The 22514-nt window shown below is 50.4% G+C and overlaps 1 protein-coding gene and 1 pseudogene across 3 annotated transcripts; one reads left to right on the forward strand and one right to left on the reverse strand.

Moving 5' to 3' along the window:
• The first annotated feature begins 1403 nt into the window (after window positions 1–1403).
• LOC147272848 (aryl hydrocarbon receptor-like) lies at window positions 1404–21242 on the forward strand. 3 transcript variants are annotated; one of them, XM_086202538.1, is made up of 12 exons: window positions 1404–1979; window positions 2547–2734; window positions 8381–8493; window positions 9829–9918; window positions 10613–10739; window positions 11108–11238; window positions 12917–13122; window positions 13197–13306; window positions 15202–15343; window positions 15411–16812; window positions 18490–18659; window positions 21225–21242. In XM_086202538.1, the coding sequence occupies exons 1-11, from the start codon at window positions 1939–1941 to the stop codon at window positions 18646–18648; spliced, it is 2709 nt and encodes a 902-aa protein (XP_086058664.1). In that variant the 5' UTR covers window positions 1404–1938; the 3' UTR covers window positions 18649–18659; window positions 21225–21242. The 3 variants fall into 3 exon arrangements, with proteins under 3 accessions (XP_086058664.1, XP_086058663.1, XP_086058661.1); XM_086202537.1 differs by lacking the exon at window positions 21225–21242 and adding an exon at window positions 18740–21156; XM_086202535.1 differs by lacking the exon at window positions 21225–21242 and having other exon boundaries at window positions 18490–21156.
• On the reverse strand, window positions 3201–3892 carry LOC147272849 (uncharacterized; annotated as a pseudogene).
• Window positions 21243–22514: the final 1272 nt, after the last annotated feature.

Below are 22514 nucleotides of genomic sequence, written 5' to 3' on the forward strand. Positions count from 1 at the left end.
CCTCGCGCAGGACCAGCATCCTGGCATCCAGCCTCCTCTTTTATTGCTTTTAATACCAATGTGTTCAGGGAGAGGTGGAAAAACTCCAGAGTTCATTTGGTTTGCAGTTTCATCTGAATTGTACATTTAGAAAAACTTGAACAATTGAGCAAGTCTGCAGAAAAGTACCACCGCTGGCTCCAGACCTCCATCTGAAGTGACACTTGGCAGGAACTTGAATTGTCTGATGGGGTTTTTTTGTTTGTTGTTGTAAAATTTGCCTTCATTTTTCCCCCCATCGCTCTTAATTGGAGCAAATGTATTTGATTAGCTTCAAAAATGGAGACGATGCCATGAACGGGGAAGCACGAGATTAGAGGAGGAGGAGGAGGAGGAGGAGGAGGAGGAGGAGGAGGAGGAGACTTGCAGAAGAACATATTTTGTGGTGAAGAGGATCTTTTCTTATTTCCTGAGGCCCCGAGGGGACCCTTGTACTCCCGTGCAGCTTTGATGCGTGTAATTCTCCCCTGCGCCCACTAGGTGTCACTGAAACGCTTGTTTGTGTGATTAGGTGACTCCATCTGCAGTTTATCTGCTCCTGTTTGACAATCTGCTTCCCAGTTAATCCCATAATGGTCTCCAGTGCTGGAACAGTCGGGGTCAGGGCTTACAAAACAGCTCTGATTGACACTCGCCATCCCCACGCCGCCTCGCCGACATGAATGTTCCTCCAGCGTTTCTGCAAAAACAAAGAAGAATCTGCTCGTGTACAAGCAGCGGTATCAGTGTACAGAAACTGCAGTATCAGTGAATTCCCCAGACCAGCAGCAGGCGGTCTGTGTGTACTTCTACTCTGGAACTTTTGAGTTGGTATCCGTCAGACGAGTGGACCTTTGGTTTTAGTTTCAACTTCTGTTTGTCACTGCTACATGAATTCATCAAATTTAATAAAAGGTGCAAAAAAGCACTTGTATTTAGGTGAGTTACCAGCAGGGGGAGTTTCCTGACACTCTTATTTGTACCTGTGTTAATTTCTAATTGTTCATTTTTCAAGTAGCAGTTCAGTTGAAATGGTCCAGGAGATGTTGTGTCCAGAGGAATGTCAGCAATGTCCTCTGAAGAACTGAAGCATAGAAAGAGGCACCTGCCCTCTGAGAAGTCCACCGCCTCAACCAAACCATCTTTTAACAAGACTTGAACCTTCTCATCATTTTGGGGACGAATCTGCAAATGTGTGCATATTTGATTCAGAAAACAGGTAAAACTCATAAAGACGTGACAGAGTCAGCTGTTGCTCACATTAGTGAGACATTAACTCAGTTTCTTCACATTAAATCAACTTTTTTTTTCTAACCCGCGAGATCTTAAAAGCACGGGAGTTGCTTCGATTAACGTCACCTTTGACCCGCTGCGCGCCCCCGACGACAAATCAGTGCCGTTGCCCGGGGAGCGCGCTCCTCTGGGAGACTGAGGAGCGAGCGAGAGAGGGAGGGGGTCAGGGGCAGAGCTGAACTTGAACTCGGTTTATTTTTAACGGCTCTTCGCCGTGCAGGATGTGAACTTTAAACGAGGCTGCTTCTTTTCTCCCCGGAAGGTCCGCGAGCTCTGGCGCCGGCGGCGGGACACCGAGGAGCGGGTAACGGGAGCCGGAGCTGCGCCGTGACGCCTCCACCGCTTCCTGAATGCCTCGAACTGGAAGCTTGAATGCATTTGTTGTTGTTTTGAAGTGAAGTTCTAGCGTTGGTGTCCAGCGATGCCGCCGGCCAGTCGCTAGCTTGATGATTGACGTAGCGGCTAACGCTAGCGCCCAGCTGAATGCTAACGGACCGATCACATGCTCCTGAGCCCGGCGGCTCCTCGGCTTCCTCCGCGGGGCGTTTGTACTGGACGAGCCGCCGCCGCCGCTGGAGCTTCCAGAGTTGATGGATTTGCTGCTTCACGGTGTTAAATAAACCCAACATGTACGCGGGACGGAAGAGAAGAAAACCGGTGCAGAAAGGGTGAGACACCATTTAGTCGAGACTGAATCCAGTAAATAGAAGTTGTTTGATATTGAATGAGATTTAATGATCAGGCATCATTCAGGCGTGGCTCCCCTGCGCGTGTCCACATTTAGAAAAGATGCTAAATGACAAGTGCTGTGGATACTAAACACGCTCCCGTAGAGTGCATCAGTCTCCATCGCTCAGTTTATGCTGCTTTTCTCTTCCCAAATGTCAAATAGATTTCAGTGTCTTAGATCCTCTCAGCCAAAGGAGTGTAAAAACGGTCCATCAGTCCATGGAGGTCGGATTCAGTGTTCGGATCAGAATCGTGGGAAATTTGTGGATGTTTGGTGCTCAGGGAATGTTTCAGCTCCAGAGCGACGAGATCCCACCACAGATCTGGGATCTGTTCTGTACTAATGACAAGTTTATTTCCTTGACAGTAAAAATGTCCTGTTTGTGACTTGAGGGGACACAAGTCTTTGATAACAAAGCTGTGGTGAATGTGAAGAGCCATGTGCTGTGTTCTGATGCTGCTGAGGTTCAGTACAGGTCGATATCACCTCGTGTCCTCTGATCCAGAGTCAAACCGACCCCCGCTGAAGGCGCCAAGTCCAACCCATCCAAACGGCACCGCGACCGTCTGAACTCAGAGCTGGATCGGCTTGCCAGCTTGCTGCCCTTCCCTGAGGATGTCATCTCCAGCCTGGACAAACTGTCCATCCTGCGGCTCAGTGTCAGCTACCTGCGCACCAAGAGCTTCTTCTCAGGTAGGAGAGGCCGACTAAGGTGTTAACTACTGAAGACACGTGCTTCAGAAAGTGGCGACACAAAGAACAAGAGGAGCTGGCGATTGTCAGCCGCTCTTCCTTTTCCTTCTGGAGCTTTTCACACCTCAGTCAGAAGCTGCAGGAACACACCCACGCATCCAGGCAGAGAGAACTAAGGTCAGGGAGGGGTCCTCAGGTAGAGGCTGCCTTCCGTGCACTCCTCCTCCGCTCCAGGTCCAGACTCCAGGTCTGCGGTTACAAACTGGCTCATGAGGGAAACAGCAGTCTTCTCACTGCTCAGCGCGTCTCTTCCCAGTACCTGGTAGGACTGGGAAGAGAAAAGCTGCTGTAATAAATGGCTGTTATTGTCCTCATGACTGTAGGTTTGAAATAAACATCCTCCACTGCTGTAGGTGGCACTGCCTCCCATCACCGCCATACGCCTGCGTCTGTGTCAGTCAGGACATCAACCGTTAGACACGTGCAGAACCAGCAGCTTTGGTTTCAAAGACAAACCAGGAAGTACAAGAGCTGGGTCAAACAGTAGACTAGTATTCAGTAGACCAGTGGTATTCAGTAGACTGGTATTCAGTAGACTAGTATTCAGTAGACTAGTATTCAGTAGACTGGTATTCAGTAGACTGGTATTCGGGAACTAGTATTCAGTAGACTGGTATTCAGTAGACTAGTATTCAGTAGACTAGTATTCAGTAGACTGGTATTCAGTAGACCAGTGGTATTCAGTAGACTAGTATTCAGTAGACTGGTATTCAGTAGACTAGTATTCAGTAGACTGGTATTCAGTAGACCAGTGGTATTCAGTAGACTAGTATTCAGTAGACTGGTATTCAGTAGACTAGTATTCAGTAGACTGGTATTCAGTAGACTAGTGGTATTGGGTAGACTAGTATTCAGTAGACTAGTATTCAGTAGACCAGTGGTATTTAGTAGACTGGTATTCAGTAGACTGGTATTCAGTAGACCAGTGGTGTTTAGTAGACTGGTATTCAGTAGACTGGTATTCAGTAGACTGGTATTCAGTAGACTGGTATTCAGTAGACTGGTATTCAGTAGACCAGTGGTATTCAGTAGACCAGTGGTATTCAGTAGACTGGTATTCAGTAGACTGGTATTCAGTAGACTAGTATTCAGTAGACTGGTATTCAGTAGACCAGTGGTATTCAGTAGACTAGTATTCAGTAGACTGGTATTCAGTAGACTAGTATTCAGTAGACTGGTATTCAGTAGACTGGTATTCAGTAGACCAGTGGTATTCAGTAGACTGGTATTCAGTAGACTGGTATTCAGTAGACTGGTATTCAGTAGACTGGTATTCAGTAGACTAGTATTCAGTAGACTGGTATTCAGTAGACCAGTGGTATTTAGTAGACTGGTATTCAGTAGACTAGTATTCAGTAGACTAGTATTCAGTAGACCAGTGATATTCAGTAGACTAGTATTCAGTAGACTAGTATTCAGTAGACCAGTGGTATTTAGTAGACTGGTATTCAGTAGACTAGTATTCAGTAGACTAGTATTCAGTAGACTAGTATTCAGTAGACCAGTGATATTCAGTAGACTAGTATTCAGTAGACTAGTATTCAGTAGACTAGTATTCAGTAGACCAGTGGTATTCAGTAGACTAGTATTCAGTAGACTAGTATTCAGTAGACTAGTATTCAGTAGACTAATATTCAGTAGACCAGTGGTATTTAGTAGACTAGTATTCAGTAGACTAGTATTCAGTAGACCAGTGGTATTTAGTAGACTGGTATTCAGTAGACTGGTATTCAGTAGACCAGTGGTATTCAGTAGACCGGTATTCAGTAGACTGGTATTCAGTAGACTGGTATTCAGTAGACTAGTATTCAGTAGACTGGTATTCAGTAGACCAGTGGTATTCAGTAGACTGGTATTCAGTAGACTGGTATTCAGTAGACTGGTATTCAGTAGACTAGTATTCAGTAGACTGGTATTCAGTAGACCAGTGGTATTCAGTAGACTGGTATTCAGTAGACTGGTATTCAGTAGACTGGTATTCAGTAGACCAGTGGTATTCAGTAGACTGGTATTTAGTAGACTGGTATTCAGTAGACTAGTATTCAGTAGACCAGTGGTATTTAGTAGACTAGTATTTGTCAGACAAAGTGTAATTAGCTGTATTTTGTCAGTACATGAAAAGTATGTATGGTGTACCATTGTGCTGTGATACCTGGTCTATGTGAGCGATGGCGAGGTCCTCGTTAGCCCCTCCCCTCTTTGATGGACTCACAACAATTTCTTTAGTTTCCCACTAAATTTGACGGGCGTTGTTGATGGGTGGCGCTGGTTTGTGTTGGCAGCGTCTGCAGAGGCGTTGAAAGAAGTGACTCAGACTTATTAGATGTTGGATGTAGAAATACGAACGACTCCAGACGTCTGGAGGGTGCACCTAAACGCAACACCCTGAGCTCAGGTGATGCAGCCGAGACAGGAACAGATCACCAGAGATACGGAGGATCGCCGCCATCAGAGACTCAGCCAGCAGCTCCACCCGACAGGCCAGCACGCCGTCTCTATCATCTAAGGGCCTGAACCTTGGACGAACCCGCTCGTCGTTCCGTCTCAATACAAACTTCATGAATTGTAGGTCAGCGCTGCTCGCCCGTGGCCATGAGACGACCCTTGTCCCAAAGTCTCAGCCGCACAGTAATGTAGGTCTGATGAGGCGGCGGTGGTGAAACAGTGTGCAGAGAGGCGGTGGGAGGCGGAGATGAAAGCCTTGGAGAATAAAAACACGGCGGGATAATCCACTCACAGCCTGTTTGAAGAGGCGGCGGGGGGGTCAGGCACCCACTTTTCAACTTTTGACTCCTGCAGCCAGGAGAAACTCCCGAAGGTGGACAGCAAGGAGGCCTGAGGTCAGCGAGCAGCCTGTGGTGGGGCGTTTGTTCCAGAGACACCAGAATGTCTGTCGCTGCTGGAAGTCACGACAGGCTTGAATGCATCGAACATGAAGACGCTGGTCGCTGGTGCGTTCATGAAATGCAGGAAAACAGAGCTTCAGGAGGCTGTAGTGTCGGGACTCAGCTGCTGGTCCAGAGGAGCAGGTTCTGCAGGTCAAAGCTCACAGGAGCTCACAGCAGTCCACTGTAAGCAACACGCGATGAACCTCACGACAAGAAAACTGCCTCGCCTTTCCTCCACGAGGTTAGAAAACAGGAACCTTATTTCTGTGAGGATGGAAAACCTGACAAACTCTTTTCTTTTAGCTTTCTAGCGTTAGCTTCTTTTAGCTCCTGCTGTCAGAGGGGATCCACCCCCTCGCCCTACACACCCAAGTTCATTTAAACTTTATTCTGTCAGCAGATCATGGTGCATCGCCTTGTAACTGGATATCGTGTGTGTGTGAGTGTGTGTGTGAGTGTGTGAGAGCGAGCTAGCCAGCCCACATCTGTCTCCGCGAGAAGCCATCTGCCCCCACGTACTCAGAACAGATTAATTCTGATTTATGTAATCCAGCAACTATGTTGTGTGTTGTGTTATCTTCTCGCTGTGTCACATGCAGATTCCTCGTTTTCATCCATGGAGACAATCCCTGTGTGTGTGAGTGTGAGGGGGGCACAGCTATGTTTGTGAGGACCGATGAGGGGTTTACGCCATGGTAGTGAGGATGTAGAGAGACAGGAAGGACGTTTCCTCCCTGCAGGGCGAAGGCACGCGTGATGTTGAGGGTTTTAAGTTTGAAGGTGGGTTCGTAGGGGAGGGGGCTGGGATTATGTGATGAACGTCCTCACTCACATGTCTCTCTGTCCCACCCTACCTACCTGTCTGTCCATCCATTCGTCCGACGTGGGCCAACTGAGGTGGTTATTCTGTTGTTGTGACCTCAGACGTTTCTGGAGGGATGTTTTAGGGCGACGTCCCGTTTGTGGGTTTCTTTTCCTTCCAATAAATTCCAGATCGACGAGGTGTGGGAGGTTCCCCTCTCTGCTGGTGCTGGTGTGGTTCCGGACCCCCCCCCCTCTGATGCTGCACTTAGTTGAACCTCTGGAAGATTCATCTGGGCCTGAGACTTTATGAGCACGAGGTGGTCAGGGATGAGATGTTGGATTAGACGGGTCGCTGCTTGTGCCTCCGTCTCTCCAGACAGGAGGAGACTCACTAATGCACGTTGGCCTGAAAAATAAGAATCCAACTCTGCAACAAGAAAACTGTACCAGCGGCGTGACTCTGGTCGGCGGCCATCACAGCGTGGACAGGAACGCTGTGTGTGGACCCGACGCTTTGCTGTGACTGATTTATTACAGAATGAATTTGCTGCCTGTCGTCTAAATCGAACTCCATAATCCACGGAGCTGGACTGAAACGTGTCTGAGAGGAGGACTTTGTTGTCCTCACCACCCTCCCCTCCTGGTCCTGGTCCGGTGTTTTCCCTTCCATTCATGACATCACGGCCCTAAATAGTCTCCCCATCGTTGGTAGTCATCACGCTCTGTTTTGGACTCACAAGCTCCACAGGAGGAATTTAGTTTTGTGTTCATTGATTCAGTGAAACTCCAGCATTCATTAACTGAGAGGCAGCACCAAAGCTTTTAATGAAGACGCTGGAAGCGAGGAGCGCCGCGCAGCCCCTCCCTGACAGGAGCTCAGCCTGCTGATGGCTCGGCTGCCAGACTCTCCATTCAGCACTCCAGCAGCCTTTAATGACATTTGTGCTGTTGATATCAAACGTGAAGTCAGGGTCATATGAAGGCTTGTGGAGGGCTCCGGTCCCGGCGGCTGCTGGACAAAGACCCCATTCACCATCATAACTTGATTAGATGCAAAGAATTTAAGCGGTGGAACCTTCGGCCTGGCCATTGTGTGCAGCGCTCAAAGACTTCCTCCTCTATTAACGTCTCCTCTGCTGCCTCAGAAAAGCTCTTTGTTTCCGTCTGACTCAAGCTACTCAATCAGACTTCATCCCCCGGGTCAGAGGCGCAGCGTTGGCCTCACCAGTTTTGTCTTTGAGGTCAAAGGTCACATAGATGAGGTGGTTTTGTCTGCTTGAGTGTACAGTAAATATTTTAGTCACAATAACTGTCAATGCACTTGAAACACAAAGAAAACCAACCCTTTATCTCTTTACTTTCCTTCCACTTCTCCTCCTCGCTGGAACTCGTCTGCCAGCTTGAACTGGACCGTTCAGGTCCCACAACAAGCTTTGATTTGATTGGCAGAAGAGAGGAAACGCCACAGGACGCTGCTCCCTGCTGCTTCGTCAGCTCTGCCTGATGCTTGCAGAAAGTCCCTCCTTCTTCTTCTCTGCTCTAAAACAGTCGCTTTAACTTGATTAATGGTTGCGTCTTTGATTGCGTAGCTGCTTTGCCGACCCCACGACCTCTCTACACCCCTGTTGATGTAGCTCCAGGTCTGGTGGGTTCGCCTCCACTGCTGTTGTAGAGTCGTGAAGAAAATTGATTGATGTTCAATGTAGTGGGTGGGGCCGTCAAAATGAAGTTTGAAGGGTCGCCGGCGGTAACACAAAGTTCCATGGCTCCACTCCTGAAAGTCTGTTTCTGTTACGACAATGAACCAGCCCGCTACGCTACACGCTAACATGGTATGATCGTGAGAAGGTGAGACAATGTTTACTATGTTCAATTCCTCTTCCTGTCTCTGAAGTGGTGCTGAAAAACCAGCTGACCAGCGGCGGGACCAAGAGTAACGACCATCATGACAGCAAGACGGCAGCGGCGTCCGAGGAACGGATACCTGAAGGAGAACTGCTGCTCCAGGTAACTCCGGCGTCTCATCGATAGCCTATTGATCCTGAGGCAGGAAGTAGGTCACTGTGAAGACTGGAGGATGGGCAGCAGCTTCCTGCCTTCAGCGGCTGTGTTCCAGTACAGACACTCGCCCATCAATTATACAGAGCCGGTGAAGGCATCTATTATTGAGTGTTGGGGGTGGATGGCGGGCGGGGGTGTGAAGGTTCACCCAACAGGATCAAGTACCCGGGGTTGTTTTTGAGGTCCAACAAGCCGATCGCGTCTCCATCACCTCCACGGAGTTGAGCGTGTTGGAATAACGAGAGGCAAGCTAGCTGTAGTGACTGAGGTGATTCTGAGGGGTTGCTTTCCCCGCGTCGGCGGCGTCTTCCAGGGAACACGCTGACAAAGACAACAAACACCGCCGCTCGCTCTCTCGGCCGCCGTCTCAGGAGAGAGAGAGGTTGGCTAAACATGCCAGGGAGAGAGATGCATCTACAGTAAATATTTATACACAGTGTCTGTATGCCCAGCTGGGGGGGTGTGTGTGTGTGTGTGTGTGTGTGTGTGTGTGTGTGTCCTACAGAGTTGGGTGTGGCCAGTTTTTACAGCTCAGCCTCCCGTCGTGTTCATTGACATGTGACAGAAGCACCTCTCTCGGCCACTCGGCTGCAGCTGAAACAACTGGTGAACATGTCCGAGTCCGGCCGGGTCACCGTACACACCTTCCTATGACACCAGAACCAGAATCCTCAGAGTTCATCTGTTTTCCAGTCACATGTCGTCGCTACAGAGAGAGACACTCTGACATGGCGATAACTCAGCAGCTCAGAATAACGGCCTTGTTCCTGATGGAGACAGGCTGGCGTAATGGGTTCTGAACAAGGTTCCTACAGGAAACTTTGCCTGCAGTAGCGACGTGGCGATGAGGAGGAGCATCGACAAAAACCGTGGTTCTCATCGGCGAGGTGTGGGCGGATGCTGGCAGGATGCCGTCGTGCCTCTGTGTGGCGTCAGGACTCAGTGTCATCACCTCCTCACCGAGCCCTGAGGCAGGAGGACGAGCGTGGAGCGCAGGAGCGACGGTGGAGGGCTTAGTCATCCAGCGGTGACCCCGTCTCCTCGCTCCACCTCTCCATGACTTCTCTGTGAACTGACGTCTCTCTCCTCCCGAGGGAGACGTCTCACCCCTGTTTTCTTTCTCCTTTATCTCCTCTTCTAAAGCTTTTACTTCGAAGTGAAAAGTGAGGCGTTTTTTCACACTTATGTGTGTTGTGACGTCTCAGCAGCGCCTCAGTCTGTACACAGGAGGAACCTCCACCAGCATGAAAGTTGACATTCTGCTGTGTTTTGTCTCTGCAGGCCCTGAACGGCTTCGTCCTGGTGGTAACAGGCGAGGGAACCATCTTCTACTGCTCTCACACCATCCAGGATTACCTGGGCTTCCATCAGGTGAGGCACACTGGCTGACTCAAGCTTGGTTTGGTGAGCGGGAGATTTACGAACGCAGCACTGATGCTCCGCTGACCTGCAGCTCCTCATTGGTTGTGACGGTGATCCAAGCAGCTGTAGAAAATGATGCCAAAACAAAGGGATTATGGGAATTAGAGGGAGTTCCTTCGCTCAGGAATTGGCTGCTTCAGAGTCATGTGACTTTTGTTAACATCGTTATTTCCTCTGTTAAATCATCCACTCTTAACACCTCCAGTGTTTTCTATTTTAAACTAAAGCTGATTGCATATGTTGGGATTATCAAATTATCCAGAGTCTGTCTGTCTGTTGGGCACACACACACACACACACACACACACTCTCACACACACTCTCACACAGACACACTCACACACACTCTCACACACACACACACACACTCACACACACACCCCGTCACCACAGTCTACAAGCAGACTTGGTTGGTGTGAACGTCACCTCCTCCCCTGTTTACCAGCAAACCTAAATCCACAACAGGAGCCCGGCTGAGCCAAAAGGGGGGACACCCACAGAACCACAGCACCACAGAACCACAGCACCAGAGCAACACAGCACCACAGAACCACAGCACCACAGCACCACAGCACCACCACCAAGTCTTCTCAGGTTGACGCACGACTGCGGCGTTAACTCCCTGCTTGCTGTTTCCTGCCAGACCGATGTGATGCACCAGAGTGTGTTTGATCTGATCCACAATGAAGACCAGCAAGAGTTCAGGAGGAACCTGCACTGGGCCCTTAACCCTCCTGCCAGCGTCGGACCCCCCACAGACCCCACAGCAGGTCAGCTGCCTTCCGATTGGTTCAGTCACCATTCAAGTAGTGACGAGCTTCCACGTGTGGCTCCAGTGTGTTCACGCTGCTAGGCTTCCCTCTGACGCTCCAACTGGGACCAGACAGGGACGTTCCTGCTAAAACCCTCCTGGACTGTTGTCTGGAGCCGAGGTCCACAAGAGGAGAGAGGAGGTGACCTTTAACTGAAACCTCCTGAGATGTGGTCTTTATCCTGCACACACACAAACACACTTGTCGTTTTGAATTAGATGAGCGTCAGTAGTTGTCAGGACACACACACACACACACAGCAGAGGTCAACCTGCTTGTAAACAACATTTTTCCCATCATAACTAAATTATTCTTAACATCTTCAGACGGTGAGTCGGCCTCTTCCTGCCTGCTGAGCTACAACCCTGATCAGCTTCCTCCCGAAAACTCCTCCTTCCTGGAGAGAAGCTTCGTCTGCCGCTTCCGCTGCTTGTTGGACAACTCATCCGGCTTCCTGGTGCGACTCCCAGCCTTCGCTTTGTTCTTTCACGTTAAACAAATGTGGCTTCTTCGGTCCTGTAAGGATTCCTGGCTTGGGCCGTTTTTAGACTAAAAAATAAGTGTATGATCAAGAATCTGTGTGTGTATTTCTACACGTTAGTCAGATTACACACACCTGATCTGCTGTAGGTCTGGTGGAGGGGCGGAGCCTGGGTGAAGGAAGAATCAGTTAAAATGGCGATGGATTAATTTAACAAGGTGAAAGATGGCGTCTGCTGGTTTGGCGGAGACTCTCCCTGAGTGCCCTGTAGCTTTGTGGGGTTTCTTCAGAATCAGTGACACTCTTAACTTAAGTGAACTGTCGTTTGTGAAAACCGCTTACAGCCCCAAATTAAGCAAAAGAAGAGAATTTGAAATCAGCAGATTTCAGCAAAGGTTCCTACAGGAAAGTCTGTTCGTCTTTAAAGTGAAACCGTATCAGAGGCTTGTAGTGGTTCCAGGCCTGTTAGCGGTGCTGGCAGTATGGCGTGCCACCTCAGAGTCCCTCAGGGATCAGAAGCCACCATTTACTCCTGTAATCCGCCTTAAGAGAGCCCCAGGGTCGTGGGGAAAAGGGCCTTAATCCTCCCTCCACCCAGAGGGGACGAGGGCAGAAGGGGGACTTGCTTCGTCAGGGTCGGTAGGTCCACGGCAGCCACTCCTGCTCCAGATAAGACAATTATCTGCAGGTGGAGAAAACACGCCGTGGTGCAGCAGTGAAGGCTCACTTCCCTGACACCTGCCGAGAAAACGCGGGAGACTCTCCGCCGGCACACGAGAAGGGAAACACTTCTTCAGGAGAGAAAGATGTGAACAGCCTTTGTAATATGAGGTTGTGATTCTGTCCTTGTTACTCGCTGGGGGGGGGTTCTTGCCCATGGCTCTTCCGCAGGACCTGTCAAGGGGTTCGAACCTGTGTCTCTCTGTCCTCCCTCGCGCTGTGTTTGCGTGAGCGGTAAGCCAGGTTCCTGCTTGTGTCTACTAGTCGCTATGGCTTTGTTTTTCGTAATCCCTCCTGCTATTCAGGGCTAGATTCCTGACATCACGGCTGCAGGCCCTTAAACCCACCAAGGTCAATTAACCAGTGCTAATAGAGGCGAGGGGGGGGTCTTCACACGAGATGCCGCAGGGTGAACGGAGGACAGCGGGAGAAAGTGTTTTCAGGTTCGGTAAAAGCTCCATGTTGGCGAAGGTCTCTGATGGTTTCAGGAGACATTTGTACAAGCATGAAGAAGCTAACTGCAGTAGCAGCCAGCTGACAAAACGCTCAATTCTGCCAATCGCTGCAAAACAGTCGAGCATTTTTCAGAGCGCAGAGACAGAGGCTGTCCGTGTGTGTGTGGACATCCAGGACGTCCCAGTCCTGTCGCTCCCGTTGTTAAGGACACGACAGACCCTTCAGATGCTGAGGGACATGAGATTAAAGGTCATGCTGGATGACACGCCTCATCGTCCTCATGTAGACAACCAGTCACACAATCAGACTCTGCCAACACTAGAACACCGTTTAAGATGGCGTCCACCAGTGAGTCACATGACCGGAAGCTGCTGGAGCGCCAGTGTGTTTACAGCATGGGTACAGGATGAATACGTCTGACCACCCTGCAGGGAGATAATATTTCTGCATCATTGAGGTGTTGCTTGTCTTCTGGCAGGCGCTCAACATCCAAGGCCAGCTGAAGTTCCTCCACGGTCAGAGCCGCCAGCAGGGCGACAGCGAGGTCGACGCCCCGCTTCAGCTCGCCCTGTTTGCCATCGCCACCCCCCTGCAGCCTCCAGCCATCCTGGAAATCCGGACCAGGAACATGATCTTCAGGACCAAACACAAGCTGGACTTCACTCCCATGGCCTGTGATGCCAAGTATGTCCTATCCACACCACGCCACCCTGATACTGTCAAGTCAAGGGGCGGGACTAAGAATGAATTATTTTCAGGGGGAAAATTGTGCTTGGCTACACGGAGGCAGAGCTGCGGGTTCGAGGTTCAGGATACCAGTTCATCCACGCCGCCGACATGCTGTACTGCGCTGAAAATCACGTCCGAAGTAAGTTGTTGATCAATTAGAGATCAAACCTCAGGTGGTGAAGCACAACTGAGGTCAGACTGGGGGGGCTTAAAGGTTACACTCATCAAGTTCTACTTCAAGACAACATAGAAGAAGACCTGGTTGGAGCAAATGCATTCAAATGTGACGAAGGAAAAACTCGAGGTATTTTTACTGCACGTCGTACTTTAAGTGTAAAAAGGGCTCTTTAATCAAATGTAAAGAGAAAAAAGGGAATGAAGTGAAAAAGACACCCCGACAACCCTCCGTCTTTGGCTTCTTCTGTTGACCCGCGTCGCTTTGTTGGAGACGGTGAGGGGCAGCAAACTAAATCAGCAGGAAGGAGAAAGGAAGTGGTTCCTGTCAGCTTGTAGTGGCGATCGGTGATGACTGCTCCGGACCAGACGGAGGCAAGTGGGTCGAAACCTGAGTATCAGGATGAAGAGGTTCCTGACCCTCCGTGTGTGTGTGTGTGTGTGTCTGTTAGAGCTGCAGCACACACACACACACACACACACAAACCTCCTCTCTCTCCCTCTCTCTCTCCCTCTCTCTCTCTGCCTGTGTCGACGGGCCAGAGTCAAGTGGCCTACTTAGCTCATGTACCGGATGACCCGGTTAGCTGAACCATCGCGCCCTCAACGCCCGCGTCGTTACCATCAGACACACACACACACACACACACTTGGTGTGTGTATCCATGCATGCAGAAACTAGTCCATGCACGTGTATTTGGAGACCTAGAGATACACGTATGTTGGGCACGCTTGCTGATGCATGCGCAGACGGGGGGCGGGTTCAGACTGCACAGGAGACATCGGAATAAAATCCTGATGATATTCCTGATTGAGATTTACAGACACGTCAGGAATCTTGACAGTTGGTTTTATTCATGTAAACGTCTGTAAATCGTGGCAGTCCAGGTCGACAATTCTTGCGTCCTTCCATGATGCGACCGTTTTGGGATTGTGCGGTGTGGAGTGAGCAGGTTTGGGCTCTGACCAGTCTCTGTTAACTAGTTAACTGGGATGTTGACTAGCAGACGAGCAGTTGCTAGTAAAACCACCAGGCAGCCGCTGCTAAAAATGAGAAGCTGCCACCTGATTGTTTTCCATTGGTTTAGCTGACGAGGAGTTGAAGCCGCTGAGTGATGATGTCATCTGAAGTCAGCGCCACAAGCACATCAGCGCAAGCTACATTGATTCAGTCTGTAGCCTCGATATGAACTGAACATGATGCTTGTATTGTAGATTTTTGGGAGAAAGGGTGACTGCTGATCATTCAAACATAGAAAATCTATAAGAAGTCACAGAGTAAATATGGCGGCTGGTGTCTTTGTTAAGGTGGAGGGGGGCTAAACTGTGGAGGTCACTGAATTTTGGACTGCACCATTTGTCTTTCTCCAAGTACAAGAGTTTGTCAGCACACATCAGGACTGCAGCTCCTTCTAAAGGTCAGCAGCTTGTAGTGTTGTTCCACACATGCAGTGAAACGGCGAATGTAGCGTTCCTGAGGCGGCAGCAGGCCGCAGCCATGACACCCGGTGCTACTGGGACGGTGAAATGCGTTTTTTTGTCATTTTACATGAAAAACTGCATGTGATCTTTGACTTTCGTAAAACAGCAAATATTTGGATGAAAGGCAGTATCCCAGACTGCTTCACCTGTTGAAGCAGAGAAGCAGGCATCAGGGTTACACACACGGCCGCCACAACCCTGAGCCATGGCGAGGAGGGGCAGCTGTGCGTGAGTGTGCATATGTTTGTGTGTGTTGGGACACAGGAAGTGTGAGCAAACAGGACTTGTCACATGTAGCCAAAGTGGACATCAGCATGTAGCCTCCAGCACAGCAGCAGGCATCGCTGAGACCCCCCCCCATCTGCTCTGTCGTTCCAGTGATAAAGACGGGCGAGAGCGGCCTCACCGTCTTCAGGCTGCTCACCAAGGACAACCGCTGGAAGTGGGTCCAGGCCAACGCCCGGCTCGTCTACAAGAACGGCAAACCGGACTACATCATCGCCACGCAGAGGCCGCTGGTGTACGTGGAGGATGATGTCATATTGAGCTTTAACTCGATTGTCTGCTAACGTTGTCTGTTTCTTCAGGGATGAGGAAGGAGGGGAACATCTGAGGAAGCGGTCGATGCACCTTCCCTTCACCTTCGCCACAGGAGAGGCTCTTCTCTACCAGACTGGCTACCCGCTGCACGGCTTCCCTGACTCCTCCCAGGCCAAAGCTAAAGGCAGCAAGTCCAAGAAGAGTAAACTGGACAAGAGCTCCTCAGATGACCTGGATCCAAAGTCCTTACTGGGAGCACTGATGAGCCAGGATGAGTCCGTGTACGTCTGCCAGCCTGACTCGGAGCCCAAGATGTCCTTCCACAGCAGCCTTTTCACGGAGCAGCACGCCGAGGGGGGGGGTTTCAGCGGTTTGCTAGGTAGTGATAGCTGGCATATCATATCCAACAGGGAGATGAGTAGATGCAGCAGCAAAATGTCCAGTTATGATCCGCTGCTGGCCACACTGGACTCTCTGTCACTGGATGGCGATGACACATGCTCCAACAGCGAGCTCTTCAGTGCTCTGGAGAATCTGGGCCTGAACGCCGAGGACTTGGAGCTTTTGCTGCTGGATGAGAGGATGATCCAAGTGGACATGGACCCCAACCACATCCCAAGTCTCAGTGACCTTCTCACCAACAACGAAATCCTCTCCTACATTCACGACTCCCTGGAGAGCAAGGGAGGGCAACCAGGGGATGGGCTCGAGCTCTTGACTCATCTGCCTGCCCAAAGTGCCACCCAGCAGCCACAGTCATGCCTGGCGTCTGCCGTGGCTCCTCCCAGCAGCGAGCAGCCCATCATCCAGCCGTCACAACAGATGCAGCAGCACGTCAGCGCCGGCGAGCTGGTAAAACATCCACCAGGAACTGAGGGCACCAACGTCCCACCTGGGATTCCTAACAGTCATTGGGTGTTCACGAGTGCCTGGACCCCCAACCACACCCACCACCACCCCCAAACTCTAGTCCAGGCCTCTCAGTCCAGCAGCGAACACAAACCCCTGAACTCATCGCTGGAATCGAGTCAGTGGCAGCTTCAAGCCCACCCGCAGGCGAGCATCCAGAGCTCTTTGCTGCCTGCCTTCCAGAGCCAGCTGGGACCAACAACAAACGGCGGCCCCTTCATCCCCAATGGACACACCACCACACCACCACATGTGGAGCTCAGCGATGACGATGGGATCATACCACATGCAGGTGGCACAGTGCCGAATGGTGTTTGTCACCAGCAGAGTTCCGTGACCTCCACCCAGTCGTACCAGCCCCAGGGTCACCACAAACACCTGCCTCTGCAGCTGCAGCAGCTGATGCAGCAGGCACCGGGGCAGAGCTCGGCGCTGGAGCTGGAGCAGTTTCTGGGCCTCTCCAAACCGCAGCCTGGCGAGCCATTGGTGGAGGCCTACGGCTCGTTCCACGCCGCCACACAGGAGAGCCCTCACAGCAAGGTGAGATGAGTTCTGGCTGTCAGTGTTTGGGTCTGGGTTGTTGTCTCTTTCATGCTCCTCCTCCTCCAGTGCTCAGCTGAGTGAACGTTCAGCCTGGGAAGTGAACTCAAAGCGTTTTAGCACTGAGACCCTCAGTCAGTCCAACCCTGGCGTTCCTGCGAGCTCTCTTTACCACTGTGTGGTCCAGGATCCGGACCCTGACCCTGACCCGGGCCCCAGACATCAGCAAACACACTGGGAGCAGCAGAATCCACATCCCAGCCCTTCAGTCCTGCGCTGTTCTTTCTCTGTCATGAAAATAGATTTTTTCCGAGTCAGCACCCAGAGGCCTCAGGCCGGCGTGAAGCTCAGTGTAAACTGTGATGATGCGAGCAGACACGCCATGTAAATAAGACAGGGCGCAATGGCTCTGGAAATAGAGTCAGTCGAAGGAAACGGCGGTGTCGTTAGCTGCTCGGTGGGCTCTCACGCTCAGTCAAACATCACTCATGCCTCTACAAATTTTATTGTGACAGTGTGTGACAGAAGCACTGGGCAAAATCAACAGTCAGCAGAAGGTTGACTTGGAGAGTATGGTAGGGTTAGAAGACGGGTCTCCTGTGCTCCAAACGAAGCCGCCAGCTTGACTCTCACTCGCCGTCGTGCTGCCAGAACACTCACGAGAGCAGAAATATTTGTGGCCCACCAATCTCAGAACCCGTCGTCTATGAATAGCCTCTGGAGGCGGCCGCCAAAGTTTGAGGTCTCTCGGTGTATCCGGGCCAAGACTTCTAGTTCCGGTCTGTTTAGCAACTTGGGATGAAATGATGGAGTTGAGAGACGACTGGATTGTTCCGCTTTATGCGTACGAATGCCGATGAGCTGCTTGGGGAGATCTGTCGATGCGTTTTGCCCTCGTAGTGAGTGCTGAGGAACGCTGTCCCCCCCCCTCCCCCTCTCTCTCCCTCTCTATCTCCCTCCCTCTCTCTCTCTCTCTCCACTGTGTAAGTTTCAGTCCTTTAGCGCAGCAGCGTTCCATTTTTCTGAGCGTGAAGGAGCGTCGCTGGTGTTCAGCGTGAATCAGAGACAACAGAACAGATATAATGAGATATGAGAGAATGAGTCAGAGAGACGAAAGGACATAAGAGGCCGTAGTGAGAAAGAGTACAATAATGAATAGAATAAGGTCGGGACGGGCATCCATTCATCCCGGCCCATTCAGCCTCTGTTATTCTTCAGGGTCAGTGAGTGGCGCTGAAAGAAAAATACTGGCAGGCTGGCCAGTCAAGCATGAGCAGCACTGACCTACAATTTGACTGTCATCATTACCTAATGCAGTGGGGGGGGGTGCAGTTGGATCTTGTCAAGTCTAAAAAGGCTGCAGCAGAAGCTGCAAAGTTTGAACAAAGACAGATTCGGTCCTCCAAGGTGGCAAATCCATCTGAGCGATGAGTGCACCCTCGCACCCCTGCATGTTGGACATCAGTGGGCGAAAAAAGAGAGACATCTTCTTTTACCACCAGATGGGGCCGTGACTCATCTGACCCAAAAATAGATGGTGTCAGGCTCCGCCCTCCACCAAGTTTGTGTAATTCAGCTTCTCAGCTTTGGTGTTACACTGCTGACAAACAAACACCAGTGAAAAATGGCTCCCTCGTTTATTTATCCTCATCTGTTTATCTCTCTGGACATTTTCAGCTGGAAAATGGACGCCTCCTCAGTGCCACGAACGCCGCCTACATCAGGACTTGTCTGATGCCCAGTGGAAACGGAGTGGCGGCTGGTGACATCCCAGTCTCGTGCCCGGATGGCCACCCTGCCCTCCAGGACTCCCAGAGATCTGGGTTCTTCCTCTGAAGGTAGAGAAGGTACGGGAGTTAAAAAAAACCAACGTTTTCCTGGAACAGAAGCAGCTTTTAGCCAAAACGCGTCTCTTTGGGATCTGTAGATTCTTGGTTCCTTCTGGAGACGAAGGCAGCCACCGCCCAGCAATGGCTTCTACAATCAGTGACCTTCCACGTTGATTCTTTAACATCAGGTGACTTTCATTTTGCTGGATCAACAGCTGAAGTCTAAAATCTCTCTGACAATCAGTCACCTTCACGCATCACAGCACTGAGATGTCTCACTCCCCCGAGCTCGCCAACAGGTCATTGAAGGTCCGCGCGTGTTTGTCGTTGTTCGTCTTGGTGCTTTACATGTCAACAAACAGCATTTCGTTCTTCTCGTTGATGTCGTGAGTGACGGGACAAAGAGGATGTGGTCAGACAGGAAGAGTGGTCCCACGTTTGTCATCATGCTGCATCGAGCCTTTCTGAGCTACGACGATGTCGTGCATTTACGTGTCTGTTTCTGCCGCCATCAGAACTCGTCCGATGCCTCCATCAGTGGCGCTGACATCAAACCTAGAAAAGCATTTGAGTTTCCTGACCGGAGACAGTGTGAAAATCTCCAGGTAATGCCTTGTCTGGCTGGCTGGGCTGACTGGACGCCGCCCTGCCCGCCTGCTGACTTCCTCCTCACTGAGCGCGCTAACATGCTAATCCATTAGGGACCTAATTGTAAATAATAGATTACAGGAGGGAGAGGAAGTGCATGTGAGTTCTTCTCCTGCTGTGTTTTCCTGTAGCGCCGCGGGTGTGTTTGACTCGACGGTGTCACTGCTGGAGCCCCGACTTGCACATGTGACTACCAAGCTGTCAATCAAGAACCTGTCCAGCTTGATCAGAGTTGTTTTAGGTGTCAATGGCGGGGACGGGGGTTCCAGAGTCCTGCCTGACTGGTGTGCAGTGTGAGATGGCTCCAAACAAACAGTTCTGATATCAAGCTGGATTGATCACAACATGGCCAACGACTCTCCCAGCAGCCCTTTGGCTCATCAGAGCGCGAGAGGCTCCGATGAGGTCATTCACGCTCTGACGACGAGTCCTGCTTCCATTACGCTGAGTGTCTCTCAGCGCGAGGACGCTTGCCTGTCCACTCCTGTCAGTGGACTGTTCTGATGTCTAGGACCCTCATGAAACCCTTTCAAAGATGCACCTGTGGCTCCTAGAAGGCCACAGTCGTGTCCTCCTGATGTCAGAGGTGCAGGATGAGCAAGCCCAGGTGACTGAGGCCCAGGTGACTGAGGCCCAGGTGACTGAGCTTCATCATCCTGGAGAGAAAAGTCTTATTTTGGCGATGTCTCTGGGACATCTTGATGAAAAGAAAGGAGGTGTTGATGTCCCAGATCTTGTGTTTATTGTCTGGAGGGGAGGTTCTACGGGTGAACACGGTGCTGCCGCCGGGGCTCTTGATTCCTGCTGAAACTGAACATCCCACTTTCAGAGAAGAAGAACCCATGGAGTTGCAGGAGGAGCTCGCCAATGCCCGTTGCTCCGTAGCTCTTAACCACGTTGGCCTGACCCACTTTTAGAAGGAAAAACGTGCAGGGATTTTAGTGAAGGAATAAAACTTTGTAAACAAGGATCTTTTGCTTTGAGAAACACCCAAATTTCTGTGTCGACGTGTTTGTCATTTTCCTCTTTAATAGAAGAAGTGATGTCATACATTCGCCATGAGGGGAGATGTGATGTCATCACGTCTAGTTGAGTCAGATTACATGTCAGCAGGAGGACGGTTTCCTCCAGAAAACGTCTTGGGTTTTAAGAGCTTTGCCAGCCGCAGCCCGCCGCCAGACTAGAGTTAGCATTTAGCATTTAGCATCAACGCAAACCAAATCAGAACCATGTGAACACGTGTGTCTGCAGTTGCTCTGTTGTTGAATGTGTGTGTGTGTGTGTGTGTGTGTTGTCAGTACAGTGCTGGATAACGATGGCTGTGTCAGCTGGTGACATGCATTTATTGTCCTTTCTGCTTTTTACTCTTATTTAAGACAGCTGTGACGTGAAATATTGTGTGAAAGAAAAAATGCTTAAAAAAAGCTCTTTTAAAAAAAGGTGGTGTGTAACAAGTGTGTTTTATAACGACGTTGGTGCGAGCACGACTTTGAAATCACTGCCCCTCCAAACCCGAGCACTGAACGTAGTCTAGTAGAGGAACCCAAGCATTTGATGGCTGTTGTATTGATGTCGTTCTCTGGTGTTGTCATGTCCGACGGCAGTTGGTCACTTTAGCTCAGTACGGTGCCATACAGGTAAGCCTGGCTTACCGCCGCCGCTCCCAGTACACGCAGAACGCTCCTCCTGCAGTTTCCACATTTTGTAACTGTTTTGAGTTGAAATCAAACTTTGTGGTTACTTTTTTGAAGGCACACAGACTCTTTTGTTACTTTGGTCACTAAAGGTTGCAGTTGTACGCCAACTACATTTTTAAAATGCAGTTTGTCTTCGAGCGTGTTTTTAAATGTGCTCTTGGATCCTGGAAATAAAGGATTTTGTGCAATCACACCTGAAGGGTCCCTGCTGTCTTTCATCCTTCTGCTCTCTTCCCAGACCCCGCCCACTCTTCATAACCTGCCCCCCAACCCCAACGACTCCCCAGTCATTCGCCAGGCAGGTGTAGAGAGTAGCCAGCCAGCCAAGCCTGCCGCCTGATGCTGCTGGACGGTTTGAGCTCTTAAGGTTTGGTAAGATGTGAACGGCAGCTCTCCTTTTGGAATAAATTCAAATTTTACAGCAAGAAGTTGAGAATTTAAAAGGAACGAAAACTCTGGAGTGCCACTTCAACATCCTTCATGTTCCTGAGCAGGAAGTTTGACAGTCGAAGATGAAGCTTTATCTCTCCTCACGAAGCGTTCAGGCTGATACGACACGAGCAGGCGAAACAAGAAAGCTCTCAAATGTACAATAAACACGGAGACGTGCAGACATGGAACCAGAACGAGCGTCTAAACACTGACGCGACACACGCCACCAACAACCTGGCCGTGCTTTTAGCTGCTGTCCCTGAACCCTCCCCCAACACACACACACACACACACACTTCACCACCGCTTTTTGCACCAGCCGATGTGTGAAGTCACACTCAGCCGACAGCAAACAAACACCGTGATACCAGAGGCGGTCGGCTGGAAACATCGTTCACTGGCGCACCCTGAATGTCACTCATCTTCCTGATCTCAGAGGAAAACGGGATCCATTTTGTTTTTCCTCTTCATCTCTGGCTGAATTTGCAGGAATTTCAGGTTTCATTTCTTCATCCTGATGGTCAGAATTCAACCAGAAAATGGTCAAAAACTAAAAAAGGGCTTAAATTTATCCTGAGTCAGCAACTCAGAAGCTTTTAGATTCGCTGCTGGCTCATGACAGGTTGAGAATGATCTGATAAAAGTATAATATATTTTTAGGGAGAGGACCAGCGGGCAGAAGCTTCTCCCGCCGAGTGCAGAATGCTGCCGGCTGCTGACGTTACATCTTTAATGAGTGGCCCCGAATCATTTATGAGAGTTTTTCTTCTCCCGCAGTCTTCAGCCGGTTAACTTTACGCGCTTGTGACATGATCAATCATCCAAGCAAGATGTTGTGTGTCCCACTTTAGCTTTACCGGCGGCGGCCCAAGCACACAGCCCCGCCGCCGCAAGCTGCCAGCGAAGCCCCCGCTGGGAGAGCTCAGGCCGAGGAGGAGAGCGAAGAGCTGCCGTTGTGCTGGTCAAGGAGATGATTCGCCTCCGCTCCGACATGTCCTGATTAGAGTTGTAACCATGGCAACAGATGTTTCAGTCAAGTGTCGCTCGCTCTCATTAATGGTGTTCAAATGTACTCCAGCCTCTGTCAGATATTTAA

This window comes from Aulostomus chinensis, chromosome 1, assembly GCF_037954235.1.
Source record: "Aulostomus chinensis isolate RoL2024-O1b breed Wild chromosome 1, RoL_Achi_v1.0, whole genome shotgun sequence".
Lineage (NCBI taxonomy): Eukaryota > Metazoa > Chordata > Actinopteri > Syngnathiformes > Aulostomidae > Aulostomus > Aulostomus chinensis.